The sequence below is a fragment of the Anomaloglossus baeobatrachus genome, chromosome 4, assembly GCF_048569485.1.
Source record: "Anomaloglossus baeobatrachus isolate aAnoBae1 chromosome 4, aAnoBae1.hap1, whole genome shotgun sequence".
Lineage (NCBI taxonomy): Eukaryota > Metazoa > Chordata > Amphibia > Anura > Aromobatidae > Anomaloglossus > Anomaloglossus baeobatrachus.
In genome coordinates this window covers 673,040,926-673,062,705 of record NC_134356.1, presented here as the reverse complement: position 1 = coordinate 673,062,705, position 21,780 = coordinate 673,040,926, and the positions used below count along the sequence as shown (strand labels likewise).

Genomic DNA, 21,780 nt, shown 5'->3' with positions numbered 1-21,780 from the left:
AACACCAAAGCTAAACTAAAATCCTTGTTGCCTTCCTCCAGAGGCTGATGTTCACACCAGGGGGTGGGCCAGGCGGTTGGCTCCGCCCACCGAGGAGGACACAGCTCTGGAGGCGGGAAGTACCAGGCAGTTAGAGCTCAGGGAGAGCTTGAGTAAACAGCTAAGATGAGTTAAGGAAGTGAAAGTGGAAGTAGAAGTGGAAGTGGTAAAGGAGGAGTAGGAGAAACTGAAGGAAGGTGAAAGGTGACAGAAAGGAAGCCTGAAGGAGTCCAGCTGTGTGCAGGACAGAGTCAGCAAGGTCAGCAACGGCGGTGACTGTCTGGAGGGGGACCGTTTGGAAGTTCCTGGAAGGACCGCGGACGGGTAGTGGCCCGGCGGTCTGGAGCAGTGTACCGAAGGACAGTCAGCACCAGGGCAGGGGCCTCTCGGACCCCGGCAAGGCTAGGAGTCGCCATAATTTGCCAAATCCGTCAGTGAAGGGGACGTAGATCCCCCAACAACCAAGTCCCAATTGAAGGCAACAGCCCAACCAGAGTAAGAGAGACACCGCCACCGCCAAGGCACCAGTTTCTCAGGGCCAGCGCCTGCGGGCAAAGAGTAGAGCTCCTCCGGTCCAGCTTGAAGCCGGGGAGCGGGTTACCGGTGGGAACCCATCGCTACCAACACAGAAACAAAGGTGCAAGGAAAAGGGACATCACCGTCACCTACTGGGAGAGCAAGTGCAGCCGTCCGTGGGAACCGTCTTTCCAGCCGTGTGGTTTACCGTAAAAACTGTGTCAACGTCTCAGGCTGAGTGAGTACCACAGTGCCGCAAGGCACAGCGCTGCCCCCGCGTCCCTGCGCCCACCAGGCCCTGCATCTCCTATCGCATCACCGGGTCCCGGGATCACCAACCCCTACCCACGGAGGGGCAACACAACACCTGGCTGCTCCGCATCACCATCCCCGGGATCCCCATATTGAGCAGAGGTGGTGAAATCACCACAACCGTGGGTGGCGTCACGGACAATAAACAATCCCCACACCCAACAAACCCCCTTTCACTCACAGGCGAGGAGTGCCGCTCGAGAACCCCCGGGATCCGGCCCACAGCTCGAGCCACCACTGAGCAGCAACCGCCAGACCCGAGCAGAAGGGGTGAGCGTAGTGTGCTGACACCCTCCTCCCCGCCCGCGACACCATCAACTCAGCACCATTTGCTCAAGGATAGCTGACACAGATTATACATGACATAAGACTGAAGGTAGGACACCTGCATTTTGAAGTAATTTCCTGTTATGTCCTGAAGGGCCTTCCCACTCGTATTGTACTGGGTCTACCCTGGTTGGTGAAACATAATCCTGTGGTGGATTGAAAATTAGGTGACATTGTAGAGTGGGGAAACTACTGTTTTGATAATTGCCATAATACTTTTCTCTGTGATCTCTACGGAGACCTTACCTGCATTTTTGTCTCTTTTTGGATGGTGTATTTTCGGAGAGGGGGTGTCAGGATTTGCCTCCCCATCATGTACATGACTGTCCAATTAATCTGCTTCCTGGAGAAAAACTTCCGAAGTCCAGACTGTACAATTTTTCTGGCCCAGAGAGACAACCCACGAATGATAACATTGCTGAGAGTCTAGAGAATGGATATATTAGACCCTCCTCTTTGCACATGGCGACAGGGTTCTTCTTTGTTAATAAAAAAAAGAGGGGTGTCTCTGCCCTTGTTTGGATTTTCGGGAATTGAATCAAATTACCGTCCGAGACCCTATCCCTTCCTCTGACTCCAGATCTATTCATCCAGATTGTGGTAGCTAAGCGATTCTCCAAGTTAGTCTTAAAGGGGGGCTTACAATCTGGTTAGAAACAGAGAAGGCGATGAATGGAAAACCGCTTTCAATACACCTGAGGGTCACTTTGAAAGTCTGGTCATGCCATTTGGCCTCACTAATGCCCCTGCCATTTTCCAGCATTTTGTGAATGACATTTTTCACAATTAGGTGGGCAGGTTTGTGGTAGTTTATTTTGATGATATATTGATCTACTCACCGGTTATGGAGACACATCAGGGTCACAGTAAACAAGTATTACAGATCTTAAGAGATAACGAACTGATTTCCACTCCACTTTGCTCTGCTGTGTGTGCTAATACCTGGTATGGCAATTCATGCACTCTACTTTTGCACTATATCTGACCTGTTCTTTCTTTGCTTCAATATCTTCGTGACATCCTCCAGCATCTCACTGTGATCTTTCCCCCCATGTTTTGCACCCCCCTTTTATGACCTTTGTTTATTTTGCCTATGTTAAGCTGCTTTTTTTTTTTTTTTTTTTTGATTGAGTGATCAAGGGGTTAGTCTTGCAACCCACCCCTTCACAGCTGAGTGCACTTGTATGTGTATATAGTGGGGCAACTAAAAGTCTGCAGAAGACTTTTCGTCTGCACCAATACAAGTCTGCACCATATAAGTATGATGCATTGAATTAGGCCAGAATTGGGCCGGAAGTGACCGGAAGGTAACTGTATACATAGTCACTGTAAACAATGTTTGTGTTTCTATTCACCTTCACCCCTATAATACTTCACTCTTTACTGCTCCCTCTAATCCCTAAAGCCAGTAATGAACTATTCATCTCTCCCTCCATCCTCCCCACCCATCTCACCTTCCCCTCAGATATTTTCCTCCACATTTCACCCAGTGTCTCCAGACACTCACGGCCACCTCATGGCCTCTCCTGCTCCCACTTACTAACACTCTCACTGCTTCTCCTCACTGCTGGGGATATCTCTCCTAATCCTGGCCCTCCTCACCACATCCCTATTGTCACTTCAAACCCTCTTCAACAACCTAATACAAATTTCCGCAACCTCGCAAACCTCATACCCATTCACCCAGCCCCCGCTCCTCCAGTCCCACTCACAGGAGCTCTATGGAACGCTCGCTCTGTCTGCAACAAACTATCCTACATTCATGATCTGTTCATCACTAATAAACTCTCATTCCTCGCCATCACAGAAACCTGGCTCACCCCCTCTGACACTGCCTCTCCTGCTGCACTTTCTTATGGCGGTCTCCAACTCTCTCACACTCCCCGCCCCACTAACAAGCATGGTGGAGGAGTTGGTTTGCTCCTGTCCGACCAATGCTCCTTTACACCAATTCCACTACCCCCCTCTGTCACGCTCCCATCTTTTGAGGTGCACTCCGTACGCATCTACGCCCTCTCCAACCTTCAGCTGGCTGTCATTTACCGCCCTCCAGGGCCAACCACTGCCTTTGTTGACCATTTCACCACCTGGCTACTACACTTCCTTTCCACCGACATCCCCACCATCATCATGGGTGATTTCAATATCCCCATTGACACTTCCCACTCATCTGTCTCCAAACTTCTAACACTCGCTTCCTCCTTCGGCCTCACCCAATGGTCTTCTGCAGCTACTCACAAAGATGGCCACACGCTGGACCTCATTTTCACTCGCCTCTGTTCCCTATCTATCCTCTCTAACTCACCTCTCCCCCTGTCTGACCACAACCTACTCACATTCTCTTCCCTCTCTTCTCCAAGTATGCAACCCCCCCTCCACAAATTTTCACACCCTCGCAGAAATATCAAACACATTGATTTACACGCCCTCTCTCAGTCCCTTCTCCCCCTCACAGACATTGCATTTCTACATGATGCAGATGCCGCTGCAACTTTATACAACACTACAATCTCTGCAGCTCTCGAATCAGCTGCCCCCCTCACACACACCAAAACCCGCACAATCAACAGGCAACCCTGGCACACAAGGCAGACTAAAGAACTAAGACGGGCTTCCAGAATTGCTGAGCGCAGATGGAAGAGGTCTCATTCCACTGAGCACTTCATTGCATATAAAGAGTCCCTCACCACTTTCACGTCCACACTCACTGCTGCAAAACAAACCTACTTCTCAACCCTCATATCTTCTTTCTCTCACAACCCTAAACAGCTATTCAACACTTTCAATTCTCTCCTCCGTCCTCCAGCTCCACCTCCCTCTCCTCTCAGCTGAAGACTTTGCCTCTTTCTTCAAGCAGAAGATTGACAACATCAGAGCAAGCTTTGGCCCACAATCCCCACAGCCCCTCATCATAGCTACTCATCCCTCTTCCTCCAAATCCAGCTTCTCCACCATGACAGAAAACAATCTCTCCACTCTACTCTCAAGATCACATCTAACCACCTGTGCACTGGACCCGCTCCCATCACACCTCATCCCCAACATCACTGCAGTCCTCATCCCAGCCCTAACCCATCTCTTCAACCTATCACTAGCAAGTGGTGTATTCCCTTCATGCTTTAAACATGCCTCTATTACACCCATCCTCAAAAAGCCCTCCCTTGACCCATCCTCTGTGTCAAACTATCGCCCCATATCCCTTCTCCCCTACGCCTCAAAACTACTGGAACAGCATGTCCATCTTGAATTGTCCTCATACCTCTCCTCCTGCTCCCTCTTTGACCGGCTTCAATCTGGCTTCCGACCACATCATTCTACCGAAACTGCCCTAACCAAAGTCACCAATGATCTACTAACCGACAAAGCCAAGCGACACTACTCTATCCTCCTCCTCCTGGACCTGTCCTCTGCCTTCGACACAGTAGACCATTCCCTCCTACTACAGATTCTCTCATCTCTGGGCATCACAGACTTGGCCCTATCTTGGATCTCCTCATACCTAACCGACCGAACTTTCAGCGTCTCCCATTCTCACACCACTTCCTCATCTCGCCCCCTATCTGTCGGTGTCCCTCAAGGCTCAGTTCTTGGACCCCTGCTGTTCTCCATCTACACCTTCGGCCTGGGACAGCTCATAGAGTCCCACGGCTTCCAGTATCATCTCTATGCCGATGACACACAGATCTACCTCTCTGGACCTGACATTACCTCTCTACTAACCAAAATACCACAATGTCTCTCTGCTATTTCATCCTTCTTCTCTGCACGATTCCTAAAACTTAACATGGACAAAACAGAGTTTATTGTCTTTCCTCCTCCTCACTCATCTCCTCCAACAAGCCTTTCCATCAAACTTGATGGTTGCTCACTCACCCCAGTCTCACAAGCTCGTTGCCTTGGAGTGACCCTCGACTCTGCTCTATCCTTCAAGCCACACATCCAAGCCCTCTTCAACTCATGCCGATTACAACTCAAAAATATCTCCCGGATTCGTGCTTTCCTTAACCAAGAATCTGCAAAAACATTAGTGCATGCCCTCATCATCTCCCGCCTCGACTACTGCAACCTCCTGCTCTCTGGCCTACCTTCCAACACTCTTGCACCCCTCCAATCTATCCTAAACTCTGCAGCCCGCTTAATCCACCTCTCCCCTCGCTACTCCCCAGCCTTGCCACTCTGCCAATCCCTTCACTGGCTTCCCATCGCCCAACGACTCCAGTTCAAAACATTAACCATGACATACAAAGCCATGCACAACCTGTCTCCTCCCTACATCTGTGACCTAGTCTCCCGGTACCTACCTGCACGCAACCTTAGATCCTCACAAGATCTCCTTCTCTGCTCCTCTCTTATCTCCTCTTCCCACAATCGTGTACAAGATTTCTCCCGTGCATCCCCCATACTCTGGAACGCTCTACCTCAGCACATCAGACTCTCCACTACCGTGGAAAGCTTCAAGAGGAACCTCAAGACCCACCTTTTCCAACAAGCCTACAACCTACAATAGCCCTCAGTCCAGTAGACCACTGCACAACCAGCTCTGTCCTCACCTATTGTACCATCACCCATTCCCTGTAGACTGTGAGCCCTCGCGGGCAGGGTCCTCTCTCCTCCTATACCAGTCTGTCTTGTACTGTTAATGATTGTTGTACGTATACCCTCTTTCACTTGTAAAGCGCCATGGAATAAATGGCGCTATAATAATAAATAATAATAATAATAATAATAACAAACTGTATGCCAAACTGGAGATGTTTGTTTCCACTATCCAAGAGGTGCAGTTTGGGGGCACCTGTTGTCAGCTGCGAGTTTTTAGAAGGATCCAGAGAAGGTCTGTGCTGTACTTGACTGGGATCGTCCAGAGAACCTGAAGGCATTCCAGCTCTTTCCCGGGTTTTCAAATTTTTACTGGAATTGTATTCAGAATTATTCCTTAATTGTAAAGCCCCTCACTGACATGACAAAAAAAGGGGTCGGATTTCTCTAAATGGTCGAACTCCACCCAGCAGGCTTTTTCCTCTTTAAAAATTTATTTTTCACAGCACCTATACTGATTCAGTCTGATGTTTCACAGCCTTTTATCGTTGATGCATCTGAGGTGGGGGTAGGGGCTGTGTTGTCACAGGGTCCATCTCCTGGTAAATGTGTGCTTTCTTTTCCAAGAAATTGTCTTTAATCAAAAGAAACTATGATGTTGGCAATAGACAACTTTTGGCAATTACGTTAACTTTGGAGGAATGCCGATATTGGCTGGATGGGCCAGTCTATCCCATTACAGTAATCACAGATGATAATAACCTATAATTCCTCTAGTCTGCCAAACGTCTCCATCCTAGGCAGGCTAGATGGTCTTTGTTTGTTACCAGGTTAAATTTTACTGTCACTTACCGTCCAAAGGTTAAGAACATCAAAGCATATGTTTTATTTAGGAGCTTCCCTGATGGTAGGGATCACGTGAATCCTGTATCCATTTTGCAGAAGGGGTGGTCGCCTTGGTCTTGTGACCAGACGAGAAGGGGAAGGTGTTGGATTCTCAGAGGGACTCCCTGGCCTTAATTCAGGGAGGTCATTAGTGCCACCTAATTTGTGTAGCAAAATAATTGGGAAACTTCACAATCTGTACTTACATGTCATCCGGGTAGTAAAGCAACCTCTGATCTCCTTTCTTCTCATTTTTGCTGGACACGGTTGCATCAGGATGTGGTTGACTATGTGTATGTTGAAATATTTGTGCACCTTCCAAGATAATGCATACTCATCTGTTGGAATCTCTCCTGCTATTGACTATCCCTAATAGACAATGGGCACATTTATCCATGGACCTAACTGTCATGCCTTCATAGAAATGCATATAATTATTTTATTATGCCAAGTAATAAGATTACATTTAGTAATTGACATTGATACTGTCCACTTGTCCAGTGATATCCAACATCGCCATCTGTTGACAATGTTGTCTTACTGCAGTTAGTTTAATGTTTCACTGGTTACTGTGCAATGAAAATTGTCCTACCAAGGCTTATGTAGTTACCCATCAGACCTTGCATAGGCTCTGCCCCTTCTTCTTCAGCAGCCATTTCAGTTACATGAACACACACATTCTGCATGCTGAATATCTCTCCAGATCTCTGCTCCTTATGTTTGCCTCTACATAGCACAGTCGGTGAGTTATGATCCCCTGGTTAGGGCTCATCAAAATTATAATGTAGTTGGTCTGTTCTGCAAGTATTATCCTGTCATTAGCTAATATGTATTCGCCATGTAATGCATTTACCCTGCATGTCCTGTATCAAATGGAATGCTATGTAACTCAGATATGTTGTATGTTGTACTTAGTATTTTCATTTATTTCTTGTAGTTTTACACTGATCTCATTAATAAAAGTTGTAAAGGACCCCAGCGTCCGAGTCAATGCATTGATGGGAAAGAGTTAAGCTGTCTGTCAACTCGTCTTCCAACGCACAGAATGAGGGTGCCAGAACAGTAAAACGACTGCTATTAACGGGGTTGAAGCATAGACGCCGACTTCTATCAGAGAGCAGTCAAGCCGCATACAGACACCATGTCAGATAGAGGATCTGAAGTTTATGTAACACGCTCCCATGTAAGCTCGTCAGCTTCAAGGAAGTCTGTGAGCAGCGCTGCAATTGCCACCGCCAGGGCGAAGGCGGAAGCCGCCAAAGTGAGAGCTGCCTTTGCTGAACAAGAGTTGAAATTAAAGACAGAAAAAGCACGTCTAGAAGCCGACCTTGCAAAACTTGCTGTAGACACAGATGCAGCAGCAGCAGAAGCTGAAGTACAGGCTTTAGAAGAAGCAGCACGCAGCGACAGTAAAAGTTTCAGGTTAAGGCTCGGACCCGAACTCAGTCATCGGGATATCTCACAACGCACTTCAGACTACGTACTAAAGCATACCGCATCAGACGACCATCTACATTCAGCTCCAAGAGAGAGACTTAATCCTGCCATTCAGCCATCAACCTTCATTCAACAAACATCCCATGTTAAGCATGAAGGTAATTCCGTCCACCTAACACCATCAGTGTCACCTGCACCCAAGTTTGTAGATTCCTATTACACAGCGAACCGTCCCAAAATGGAGGACCCCGATGGTGACTATCATGGCGACAACGTATTTGATGGCAACAATAACTCACTGGGACCTCATCATAGCAACATGTATCAGGACCACCCTCTCAGAAATCAAGAGCTACCAGATTTCCTCAAGTTCTTCGCACGCCGTGAGTTACTCACCAAAGGTCTTTTAAAGTTTAACGACCGTCCTGAAAGTTACAGAGCGTGGAGAGCTTCCTTCAGAAACGCCACGGCCGGCCTGGACATCTCTGCCAATGAAGAGATCGATCTCTTGGTCAAGTGGCTAGGAAACGAATCAGCAGAACATGCAAAACGCATCAGGGATATCAGCATCAACCACCCGAGCAAAGGTTTGTGCCTGTTATGGGAGAGACTTGATGAGTGCTATGGCTCTTCAGAGAGGATAGAAGAATCCCTCTTCAAAAGGTTGGAGGACTTTCCCAAGATCTCTAATAAGAGCTTTCACATGCTAAGAGAATTGAGCGACCTCTTGGTAGAACTCCAAGTCGCCAAGTTTGAAGGAGACCTGCCAGGCCTCGCGTCCCTAGATGCAGCCAGAGGTATTAAACCCATAGTGAATAAGTTGCCTTACAGTCTGCAAGAGAAATGGTTGAACCGGGGTTCAGATTACAAACAACGTCACAACGTGCCGTTTCCTCCATTCCATGTCTTCGTAGATTTTGTGCGCCAGCAAGCCAAGATCAGGAATGATCCCAGCTTTGACCTTTCCACCGCAGATCTCATCAACCCACGAACAGGTAAGCCTGCTCCAGTACGCAACCCTCGAGGCTCACCTATCACTGTACACAAAACTAATGTGTCTGCTACAGATTCATCACGCAAGACCCACAGTACAACAGAACCTGAAGGGTCACTAACAATTGACCCAGACAAAGAGTGCCCCCTACACAAAAGGCCTCACCCACTGCAACAGTGCAGGAGTTTTAGAGGAAAATCTCTTAAAGACCGTAGAATCTTCCTCAGAGAAAACAACATATGTTACAGATGTTGTGCATCCACATCTCACTTAGCTAGAGACTGCAATGCCAGTATCACTTGTTCGGAGTGTAACAGTCAAGAGCACAGCACAGCTCTACACCCAGAACCAGCCCCACAGAATTCCACGCACATCGACCGACTTACAGAGCACGGCGGGGAGGAGACAGACAGTACACCTCCTGAAGTGTCACCCCAGTGCACTCAAGTTTGTGGAGAAGGTCTCACTAACAAATCCTGCTCAAAGATCTGTCTGGTTACAGTTTACCCTATGGGCTACAGAGAAAAAGCGGTTAAACTCTATGCTATACTCGACGACCAGAGTAATAGATCACTCGCCAGCTCAGCTTTCTTTGACATCTTTGGAATCAAGGGACTTAGCTGCTCCTACTCACTGAAAACATGTACAGGAGTGAGTGAAGAATCTGGCAGGAGGGCAACAGGTTATCAAATCGAATCCCTAGATGGGAAGACATCCTTACCCCTTCCTACATTAATCGAGTGCAATGCCATCCCGAACAATAGAGAAGAGATACCCACTCCAGAAGCGGCACTACACCATCCCCATTTGAGAAACATAGCGCATCTCATTCCTGCACTTAATTCTCAAGCCAAGTTGGTCCTTTTGCTGGGGAGAGACATCATCAGAGTTCACAAGGTGAGGAAACAGATAAACGGTCCTCATAACTCGCCCTACGCTCAGAAGCTAGATCTAGGATGGGTAGTTATAGGGGACGTCTGCCTCGGGAATGCTCACAAGCCGAACAACGTCCAATCTCTCTACACGAACACATTGGAGAGTGGCCGTCCATCCTTTTTCCTACCCTGCCCCAACAAATTCCTAGTGAAGGAGAATCTCACCAATTCAGCACACTTAAATGGTGGGAAAGACAGATACGCCATGGATGAATTGTGCGACGGAGACAAAGATCATCTAGGGTGCGCTGTCTTTCAAAAGACCAAAGAAGATTATAAACTAGCCCATTCCATTGAAGATGAGACCTTCCTGGAGATAATGGATCAAGGATTTCACAAGGATGAAAACGACAGCTGGGTGGCTCCACTACCATTCAAGCCACAAAGACCCCGTCTTCCTAACAACAAAGAGATGGCACTAAAGCGCCTTACCTACTTAAAGCCAAGTTTCTCAAAGAAGCCAGAAATGGAGGTACATTTCTTTGCTTTCATGGACAAAATATTCAAAATACCAACCGACCAAAATCCTGCAGACCATGCGACCAGAGCGGTATCGGCACCACGCCTCAAAGACACTAACTGGCTAGTCAGACCTGCATTTCTGTATCAACCAGTACCCACTGCTCACGAGACACATACACATGAACTCTTCGAACCAGAATCAGATGTAGAGCTACGGCCTCAAGTTTCCACACTTAGCACAACGATCACCAACAGGCACCTTGATTCTCGCCGCTTCCTCAGATTCTCTACCTGTAGATCGGCCTACAGAGCCTTGACTTGCCTGATCCATGTCATTAGATCCTTTAAAAACAGACAGTCGAGACCAGCTCCATGCAAAGGCTGGCATCGTTGTCATAAAGCTTACACAGTAGAAGAGCTCACGCAAGCCAAACACGCAATCATCTGTTGTGTACAGCATGAAGCTTATACCCAGACTCTAGAGTCCCTCCGGAACCACAGAAGTGTCCCAAAAGATAGTCCCCTTAAAAAACTGGACCCGTTTGTGGATACTCAAGGACTGCTGAGAGTCGGGGGACGAATTTCAAATGCAAAGCTTGAAAATGACGAGTGTACTCCAATCATTGTTCCTCATGGCCATGTTGCTTTCCTGCTGGTTGAGCATTATCACGCACAGGTTAGACATCAAGGGCGCTTGATAACTGAAGGAGCCCTACGGGAAGCGGGTTTCTGGATAACAGGAGTTAAGCGACTTGTGAGTAGAGTCATCTTCAAATGTATCATCTGCAGGAAACTCCGTGGTTCTTGTCAATCCCAAAAAATGGCAGACCTACCAGCAGACCGTTTGAGTACCGAACCTCCTTTTACTAACGTGGGCCTCGATGTGTTTGGTCCCTGGTCAGTTGTCACACGTCAGACTAGGGGAGGACATGCAAACAGCAAGCGCTGGGCCGTCTTGTTCACATGTTTGAGTATTAGAGCCGTACACATAGAAGTCATTGAGACAATGGACACATCCAGCTTCATAAATGCCTTCAGACGATTCATTTCTCTCAGAGGACATGTAAAGCATATACGCTCTGACAGAGGATCTAACTTTGTAGGAGCATGTGGTGAACTAAAGATTCCCTCAAATCTGGACATTAACCAAGTAGAAAGACGTCTTTCAGAACTAGGTTGTACGTGGACCTTTAACCCACCGCACTCATCTCATATGGGAGGTGTGTGGGAGCGCATGATCGGCATCGCTCGCAGAATCCTCGATTCCATCTTTCTGCAACTTGGTCCTTCGAAGCTCACTCATGAGACTCTAACAACCTTCATGGCCGAGGTAGTAGCTATAATGAACGCCAGACCACTGGTTCCCATATCCAATGACCCTGATGACCTATCTCTGCTCACCCCTTCAACTCTCCTCACCCAGAAGTTTAATGGGAGTATGCCGACTTCTGGAGAGTTTACTACAAAAGACTTGTACAAATCTCAATGGAAAAGAGTTCAAATGTTAGCAGACCTTTTCTGGACTAAGTGGAGAAAACAATATCTCTCTACATTACAGACAAGAGACAAATGGCAAGATAGTAGACCCAACATGAAACCTGGGAATGTCGTCCTAGTGAAGAACACTCAGTCTAAAAGGAACGAGTGGCCTCTAGGATTGGTAACCAAGGTCTTCCCAAGTCAAGACGGACAGGTCAGGAAAGTGGAAATCAAGATTCCCAAGCAAAGTGGAAAGCTGTTTCTTAGACCTGTATCTGAACTTATTCTATTGCTCTAGTTTAAGTTTGTGGCATTCCCCCGGATGCCAGACGGGGAGTGTCATGCCTTCATAGAAATGCATATAATTATTTTATTATGCCAAGTAATAAGATTACATTTAGTAATTGACATTGATACTGTCCACTTGTCCAGTGATATCCAACAGCGCCATCTGTTGACAATGTTGTCTTACTGCAGTTAGTTTAATGTTTCACTGGTTACTGTGCAATGAAAATTGTCCTACCAAGGCTTATGTAGTTACCCATCAGACCTTGCATAGGCTCTGCCCCTTCTTCTTCAGCAGCCATTTCAGTTACATGAACACACACATTCTGCATGCTGAATATCTCTCCAGATCTCTGCTCCTTATGTTTGCCTCTACATAGCACAGTCGGTGAGTTATGATCCCCTGGTTAGGGCTCATCAAAATTATAATGTAGTTGGTCTGTTCTGCAAGTATTATCCTGTCATTAGCTAATATGTATTCGCCATGTAATGCATTTACCCTGCATGTCCTGTATCAAATGGAATGCTATGTAACTCAGATATGTTGTATGTTGTACTTAGTATTTTCATTTATTTCTTGTAGTTTTACACTGATCTCATTAATAAAAGTTGTAAAGGACCCCCAGCGTCCGAGTCAATGCATTGATGGGAAAGAGTTAAGCTGTCTGTCAACTCGTCTTCCAACGCACAGATTGAGGGTGCCAGAACACTAACTTCATCTTCGGGAAAAACTGTGGTTTTGGTGCTTGTGGATAGATTCAATAAGATGACGCTCTTTTTTTCATTGCTGGTACTTCCAAATGCCAAGGCTTTTGCTCACTTGTTTATCTATGAGGTTCGTGAAGCTTTAGAGAGTTCCTTCTGATGTGGTCTCAGATTGGGGAACCCAGTTTTTTTCCAAATTTTGCAAAGCTTTTTGTGCTCAACTTGGGGTGCAGTTGTCTTTCTCTTCTGCCTTCCATCTTCAGTAAAATGGACAGACCAAGTTCATACATCAAAATTTGTAAACTTACCTTAGGTTCTTTGTCTCCGAGAACCAGGAGGATTGGGCATCTTATTTACTGTTATCTGAATTTGCTTTATATAATCATCACTAGGAGTCTACTGGTAAGTCCTCATTCTTCAGTGCATATGGTTTTCATCCGCAATTTGGTACCTTTAGGAGTGCTTTGGGAGTTCCTGAGGAGGAGCATTTTGCCTCATCACTCTCTTCTGCATGGAAGGGGTTCAGAGTAATTTGAAGTTCATGGGAGACAGATATGTGCCGCCCCTGTGTCAGCAGCCGAGCTGCTCGGATCCTGATTCTCGGTGGCTCGAGGGTCTCCAGACCTGGGGGTCGTTTCGCCACTCAAATGAGGGGGGGTATTTAGAGGGGATGTATTAGAGTTCGTGACGCCACCCGTGATTAGTGGTAATTAGAAGTACAACTGCTGCAGTTGGGAGTACCCCGGGATGATGGAATAGGGCAGCCAAGTGTTGTGACCCTCCACAGGTAGGGGGGATACCCCGGGGCTTGATGATGGTAAGGGAGTGCCGTTGGATGCAAAGGGGTCACTTGCGTACTCACTCAGTCCATTAAGCTGACACCGATAACCGGATAAACCAAAGTCTCGGATACCGCTGCCGCTGAGGGGAGCTTAGTTCGGGTCCCGTTCCCAATAGTGCTGCCTGGTGATCCGTGACCTGCCTCCTGGCACTGAGTTTTACTTCTTTGGTGGTCCCGGTAGTGTGAAACTTGCCGGGTCCAGCTTCCCACTATGGCTAAGTGTGGGAGCTTGCTTTCAGGGTTCACGCTTGGGATTTTTTGGAACGTTTTGAGTGGAAAGTCCCATCCCCCTCATTGTGCTAGTACCCCGATTCTGGAACGTATGGAAATGGATCTTGAAGGCTGCGTTCTCCTCGGGTAAATTGTCAGGTTGCCTGAAGCTACTCCCCGACCTAAGGTCCAAGTGCCTTGGTCCCAGCCCAGTGAAGGTGCAAGGCCGCCGGCTGTCCTCCTCGACAGTACCAGGCCCCTTGCCACGATCCCCTGCGATGGGGGGTGCAGCTCCTCTAGGCCCAGACCACCGTCTGCCACCTAGATTACTCCTCAGGAGCACTGCTCCTGACCTTTTCTCACTTATACTTCTCAAGCTCAACTCTCTCTTTCTGACACTCCTGACCTCTCCATTCCAACCCCCCAGGTGGGCAACTCTATTCCACTCAAGCCGTCCACTGGTGTGTATGGGGCATGGTGTATCTAGGATTTGATTAGCTGATGTAGGCAACACCATATAATTATGAACCCTAAACCAAGAAGGAGGTGGATACTGCACGGGAGAGCAGATTGTGCAATACCCTGTGATGACCTGATAGTCCAGGGGCGTCACAGATACAAACGTATGCCTGACAAAAAAACGCTTGCCAGGTCTGGACCTAAGTGTGACTGACTATGTGTGGTTGTGTACCAGGAATATTAAGATGAAAATTTCTTCCCGTAAGCTGGGGCCTAGGTTTATTGGTCCCTATAAAGTAATCACCGTTATTAATCCAGTAGCATTTCCTCTGGAGTTACCTCAGGCTCCTAGGATCCGGAACGTGTTCCACAGGTCACTGCTCAAAAGGTAAGTAATACCTTTGGAGCATACGTCCGGAATCTATTTAGGGTGGTGAGGAAAGCCAGGGGCCAACAGTAGGTTCAGTCAAGAATCACCATAATCCCCTTCCTCAGACACAAGGTTTCACTTCCCTTCCACCATTCGCTTGGTACTTCCTTGTACTTAGCACAACATGTATCTGGAATTGCTTTAGAAGTTGAGTTTTATTTTGCTGCCATTTTGAGCAGATAAACATTTTGTTATATATATAATTGCTGCCAATGTTTGGTGGGTTTTATTTTCACACTGTGGTTATTATGGTAATGAAGATACTTCATATGAGCATGTGTATTGTGGGACAATGTTAAAACTATATCCCTTAAATACATTTTTTTTCAAATATGTGATAAGGCGCATGAAAGACAAACTTAAAAAATGTAAAAATAAATAGATGTATTTTATATTGAGTAAAATGGTTTCCAAAAAAATTCAGTTACAGTTCAGTTACAGAAAAGAAAAAGTAGTATTCTTTGTTCACTTACGTGAAGAGTACAATATTAGTCAAATCAGTAGAAGTCTTCATTCATCTTTCCTTCGTTTATGAATGGTTAGGCAAGCATGATATACTGTAGGCCTGACAGCATGTGTTGCTTCATCTTGGATGGGTGGATGGATTATGGCTCAGCTGGCGACATATGTAGACTGACTCCCGGAACAAGAACCCCCTCCCACCATGTGTCATGTTATATATGCAGCTGTCCAAATCCATATAGGGAGATTCTTCTGAATGCATGATGTAAAGGCTGCTTAACACCAGACAATCTATCGTGCGATAGATCGTCGGGGTCACGGTGTTTGTGACGCACATCCGGCATCGCTGGCGATGCTGGCCTGTGTGACCCCTCCTAGCGACGCAGTATCGCTCAAAAATCATGAGTCGTGTACTGGTCGCTAGGTTCCATAATATTGTTTAATTTAATTGTTCATCATTTCCGTGGTAGCACACGCCGCTCCGTGTGACACCACGGGAACGATGAACATCGCTTACCTGCGACCCGCGGCTCCCGCCGGCTATGCAGAAAGAAGGAGGTGGGCGGGATGTTTACATCCCGCTCATCTCCGCCCCTCCGCTTTCATTGGCCGGCGGCCATGTGACGTCGCTGTGATGCCGAACGTCCCTCCCACTCCAGGAAGTGGACGTTCTCCGCCCACAGCGTGGTCGCACGAGAGGTAAGTATGTGTGATGGGGGTTACTGACTTTGTGCGCCACGGGCAGCGATTTGCCCGTGACGCAAAAAGGACGGGGGCGGGTACAATCGATTGTGGAATCTCACAATCGGTCGTACCGTGTAAAGCAGCCTTAAGTCTCTGGAAGCTTCCAAATAGTTATATATATATATTCATTTATTCATTCATTCAATGTCAGCATCTATCTATATTCAATACAGATACCTTAATATTAATTTAAGTACTCTTATCAATAAATTCTGCCATATATACAGTATAGACCAAAAGTTTGGACACACCTTCTCATCTCTAGAACAACTGTTAAGAGGAGACTTTGTGCAGCAGGCCTTCATGGTAAAATAGCTGCTAGGAAACCACTGCTAAGGACAGGCAACAAGCAGAAGAGACTTGTTTGGGCTAAAGAACACAAGGAATGGACATTAGACCAGTAGAAATCTGTGCTTTGGTCTGATGAGTCAAAATTTGAGATCCTTGGATCCAACCACCGTGTCTTTGTAGAAAAGGTGAACGGATGGACTCTACATGGCTGGTTCCCACCGTGAAGCATGGAGGAGGAGGTGTGATGGTGTGGGGGTGCTTTTCTGGTGACACTGTTGGGGATTTATTCCAAATTGAATGCATACTGAACCAGCATGGCTACCAGAGCATCTTTCAGCGGCATGCTATTCCATCCGGTTTGCGTTTAGTTGGACCATCATTTATTTTTCAACAGGAAAATGACCCCAAACACACCTCCAGGCTGTGTAAGGGCTATTTGACTAAGAAGGAGAGTGATGGGGTGCTACACCAGATGACCTGGCCTCCACAGTCACCAGACCTGAACCCAATCAAGATGGTTTGGGGGTGAGCTGGACCGCAGAGTGAAAGCAAAAGGGCCAACAAGTGCTAAGCATCTCTGGGAACTCCTTCAAGACTGTTGGAAAACCATTTCCGGTGGCTACCTCTTGAAGCTCATCAAGAGAATGCCAAGAGTGTGCAAAGTAGTAATGAAAGCAAAAGGTGGCTACTTTGAAGAACCTAAAATATAAGACATATTTTCAGTTGTTTCACACTTTAAGTATTTCATTCCACATGTTTTCTTTCATAGTTTTGATGCCTTCAATGTGAATCTACAATTTTCAGAGTCCTGAAAATAAAGAAAACTCTTTGAATGAGAAGGTGTGTCCAAACATTTGGTCTGTACTGTAGATCTATTATCTGGATGTATTATATTATAAATTATTTAATAAATGTAAACTTTTTACAATTCCCCCTGCGGAGGGAAAATCTACATAAAACCCTCCAAATAAATTAATACATCATAAAGATAACCTTCCTTGGTGATAGTGGATTAATGTCAATAATAATGATGAAAATAATAATCAATTTGCATTATTCATGTTGTATGTTTAGCAATATAATAATGTGGATTCATGTTATGGTAGGCCGTGACTGATAATCATATAAAATACATAATTATACTTTCCTAAAACTAAGATGATTTTCAGCAACTAGATTCACCAATTGGTGATTCTACAAGGACAAATGCTCACAATTTAATCAGTTGACAGCACCAGTGAGGAATAATTCTAAAACGTAACTTTTAATCTTAGTTATTAAAATGATGAAATATAATAAAATGCATACAAGTTTGGATCACCCTGTGGGTAGCCAAGGCCCGTATTTTCACATTAAATCGGGATACCATTGGACAACTACCATACAGGGACAATAAAAGTGTGTTAAGATAATAAGGCTTCGCACTGCACAGCAATGAAGGGAAAAACGGACAGTGGTCCTACTATTACCGTGTATTGTGTATACATACAGTTTTAAATCCCCTAGTTACTGGCAACAACCAAAAATAGCCTTATAACCTTATTCAGTAGTTAAACACACAGATAAATAAGCAAACAATGGAAGGATCTCACCCATTTAGATGATCTTCCTAAATTTTGCACAGCATATCGATACTGGAGGGGTCACAGCGGGGCTTGGAATCCGGGCTTGGTGTAACTTGCCCTATGCCCCCTTGACTCCCGTCCTTACAAGGACGGTCCACATCTGAACCCAAGTCCTTGTGTACACCCACCCCACATGCCTCCCGACGCGTTTCGTCACAAGATGGTGACTCCTCAGGGGACCAGGGCATGAAAGAGAAATATGGAGGGCCAAAAAGTGGTGTGGCACCTGCAAGGTCCATACACCAAATGCTGCAAACCGTATGCCCCATAGGTAATGACTTATAAACACATAGTTAGGGCCCACATTGCCAATCCAAACGGCCTCCAAACTTGTATGTATTTTATTATATTTCATCATTTTAATAACTAAGATTAAAAGTTACGTTTTAGAATTATTCCTCACTGGTGCTGTCAACTTTCCTAAAACTAAAAAGATGCAAAACAGATCTGGTCATCGTCTGATGTCCTCTGGGATGATGTCTTGTTATATCCGATATAATCTGGCATAAACACAGTCTTATGAAATAGATCCTTTCATAAAAGATGAATGGTTATCGATTTGATACAGTCCAATATTGCATTATCATTGTTAGATCCATAAACTCTATTCTTTATTGTAAAGTCCATATATTTACTGAAAGTTCATAATTTAATGTTGGTAAAACACAGTTCATAAATGTAGAAGAATAGCATAGGCCTTTGATATCTGTGCAGTGAAATTTACATTAGTCACCTTTATCCTCTGCGCTGCCTGTTGTCATTCCTGGAACAGGTGATGAGACGTTCTTGGTCAGCATGATAGGGGTTAACACTTTCTTGCTCTCCTTGGTACACTAAATATGTAATTAAGACCAAACCTTTTTCTTTTAATATCCTAATATATGATGTTCTGAAAAAATTAATATATCAAGACTAAATTAAGGTAAAATTGCTGTTGTAATCTTCAAGACCATATTACAAATATTACTTCCATATTTGAAAAGAAAATATTTACCAATCTGTATATCAGTAAAATAAGTAACACAAGACTATATAAAAGTAAAGACATTGGAAATACTTTTGTAAAATGAGAGTCTTCGGAGTAAACCTTTCATATGGGTCCTGACACAGCTATACTAAAGAAATACGTATATGAATAAGATATATTTTGTATAAATTCCCCCATTATTTATACTTATGTACTCTAAACTCATTGTATTCTAAATAATATATATATAGTTAAAAAGGTTTTCCTTTTTTTTTTCTTTTAAAACTTCAAAGACTTCTCTGGATAGAATTTCAGTCAACAGCTGTTCAGTCAATTACACTGCCTGACATGTATATACAGGACTATCCACATACAAGACATTGACAAACACATATCCCTTTTGATTTTCAATTTTTCTATGCACATTTCAAAGATAATTAATTTGAAGTACTTCTTGAAATAAACGAATTACATTTATCACATATACTCATGAGTAACACAGTAACATAAATACTGTACATTTGGCCATATGACAGGACAGTCACTTATTATTAGTTCAGTATTCAAGTGTCACATGCTTTTGTTAAGTACAAAAAAAATCACCATTCCAACAAGGCAAGCTGTGTAAGTATTTTCAAACACTCAGGTTACACACATTAGTTACATCTCAAATAGCACTAAGAAAGATATATATATATCTATATATATAGATATATATATATATATATATCGATATATATATATATCTATATATCTATATCTCTCTCTCTCTCTTTCTATATATATATATATGTATACACAGATAATATAATGTAAATGTTACCTGTTTGAGGATAAGAATAAATTTATAAATAAAGAATTTAATACTTCATCAATCTGCTTTACTGAGAAATTCTGAGGAAAATAAAAGAATAAAATTATTATCATATTTATGATTTTAATGGGGAGGGTGCAGCTCTGCTGGGGCAGAAAGTGGCTAGAAGGTTGGAGGAGTGTTTAAACTAGGAATGGGGGGCGAGGGTATTCACTTTATAGAAGGGGAATGTAGTGCAGATAGTGACCAGGGCACAAGTAATGAAATTGGGGGTGGTACGGGGGGAAGGGTTAGGACAGTTAATACAGTAAGCAGGAATAGAGGTACAGAGTCATACGTAACGTGCATGTACACTAATGCCCGAAGCCTCACAAATAAGGTGGAGGAATTAGAATTAATATTGTTGGAAGAAAATTATGATATAGTGGGGATATCAGAGACATGGCTGGATGAGAGCTATGACTGGGCTGTTAATTTACAGGGTTATAGCCTATTCAGGAATGACCGTACAAATAAGCGAGGGGGAGGTGTGTGTCTATATGTAAAATCATCCTTAAAACCCATCCTGCGTGACAACATATGTGAGGGTACTGAGAATGTAGAGTCCCTATGGGTGGAGATAAGGGGGGGAGAATGAATAATAAAATACTGATAGGGGTGTGTTATAAGACGCCGAATAATATGGAAGAGGTAGAGAATCTCCTCAAAGCAAATTGATAAAGCAACGAGTCTCGGAGAGGTAATTATTATGGGGGACTTTAACTATCCTGATATAAATTGGGGAACAGAAACTTGCAGTTCCAGCAAAGGAAATAGATTTTTGATAACAATGAAAGATAATTACCTTTCACAAATGGTACAGGACCCCACAAGAGGGGGAGCACTACTAGACCTTGTACTAACCAATAGGCCAGACTGCATATCAAATATACAAGTTGGGGGTTACTTGGGGAATAGTGATCACAAAATAATAAGTTTTCATGTATTCTTTAGTAAGATGTATAGTAGAGGGGCTACAAGGACACTGAACTTCAGGAAAGCAAATTTTAAACAGTTGAGAGATGATCTTAGTGCAATAAACTGGGATGATGTACTAATAAAGTAATAAAAGTACACAAAGCAAATGGGAGACTTATGAGCATCCTGAATAGGGCTTGTGCAGAAAATATACCCTATGGGAACAAACATGCTAGAAATAGGAGGAAACCCCTATGGCTAAATAGAGCTGTAAGGGAAGCAATAAAAGAAAAACAGAAAGCCTTAAAAGAATTAAAGAGGGTAGGTAGTGATGAGGCATTATATAATTATAGAAAATTAAATAAAATATGTAAAAAGCAAATTAAGTTAGCTAAGTTTGAGACAGAGAGACTCATTGCGAGAGAAAGTAAAAATAATCCTAAAATATTCTTTAACTACATAAACAGTAAAAAACTGAAAAGCGATAGTGTTGGCCCCCTTAAAAATAGTCTTGGTGAAATGGTGGAAGGGGATGAGGGTAAAGCCAACCTGCTGAATGACTTTTTTTCTACGGTTTTTATACAAGAAAATGCCATGGCAGATGACATGACCAGTGATACCATAAATTCACCCTTGAATATTACCTGCTTAACCCAGCAGGAAGTACGCCGCCACCTCGAAATCACTAAGGTTGACAAATCTCCGGGCCCGGATGGCATACACCCCAGAGTACTACAGGAATTGAGTTCTGTGATAGATAGACCATTATTTTTAATCTTCTCAGATTCCTTAATAACAGGGTCGGTACCGCAGGACTGGCGCATAGCAAATGTGGTGCCAATATTCAAAAAGGGGACAAAAACTGAGCCGGGAAATTATAGGCTGGTAAGTTTAACCTCTACGGTTGGTAAAATCCTTGAGGGTTTCTTGAGAGATGCTATACTGGAGTATCTCAAGAAAAATAACCTTATGACAGAGTATCAACATGGGTTTATGAGGGATCGATCCTGTCAAACTAATTTGATCAGCTTCTATGAAGAGGTAAGTTCAAGCCTGGACCAGGGAAAT

General features: G+C 44.5%; 1 protein-coding gene across 1 annotated transcript; it reads left to right on the top strand.

Moving 5' to 3' along the window:
* Positions 1 to 7,251: 7,251 nt before the first annotated feature.
* Positions 7,252 to 12,674, top strand: LOC142304361 (uncharacterized). The gene is made up of 2 exons (XM_075346665.1): positions 7,252 to 7,357; positions 7,553 to 12,674. Exon 2 carries the CDS (start codon positions 7,757 to 7,759, stop codon positions 12,218 to 12,220), a length of 4,464 nt encoding a protein of 1,487 aa, XP_075202780.1. The 5' UTR covers positions 7,252 to 7,357; positions 7,553 to 7,756; the 3' UTR covers positions 12,221 to 12,674.
* Positions 12,675 to 21,780: the final 9,106 nt, after the last annotated feature.

What these genes read in the sequence shown, in the direction of transcription:
- LOC142304361 (XM_075346665.1), top strand. Translation starts at nt 7,757, where the DNA reads ATGTCAGATAGAGGATCTGAAGTTTATGTAACACGCTCCCATGTAAGC.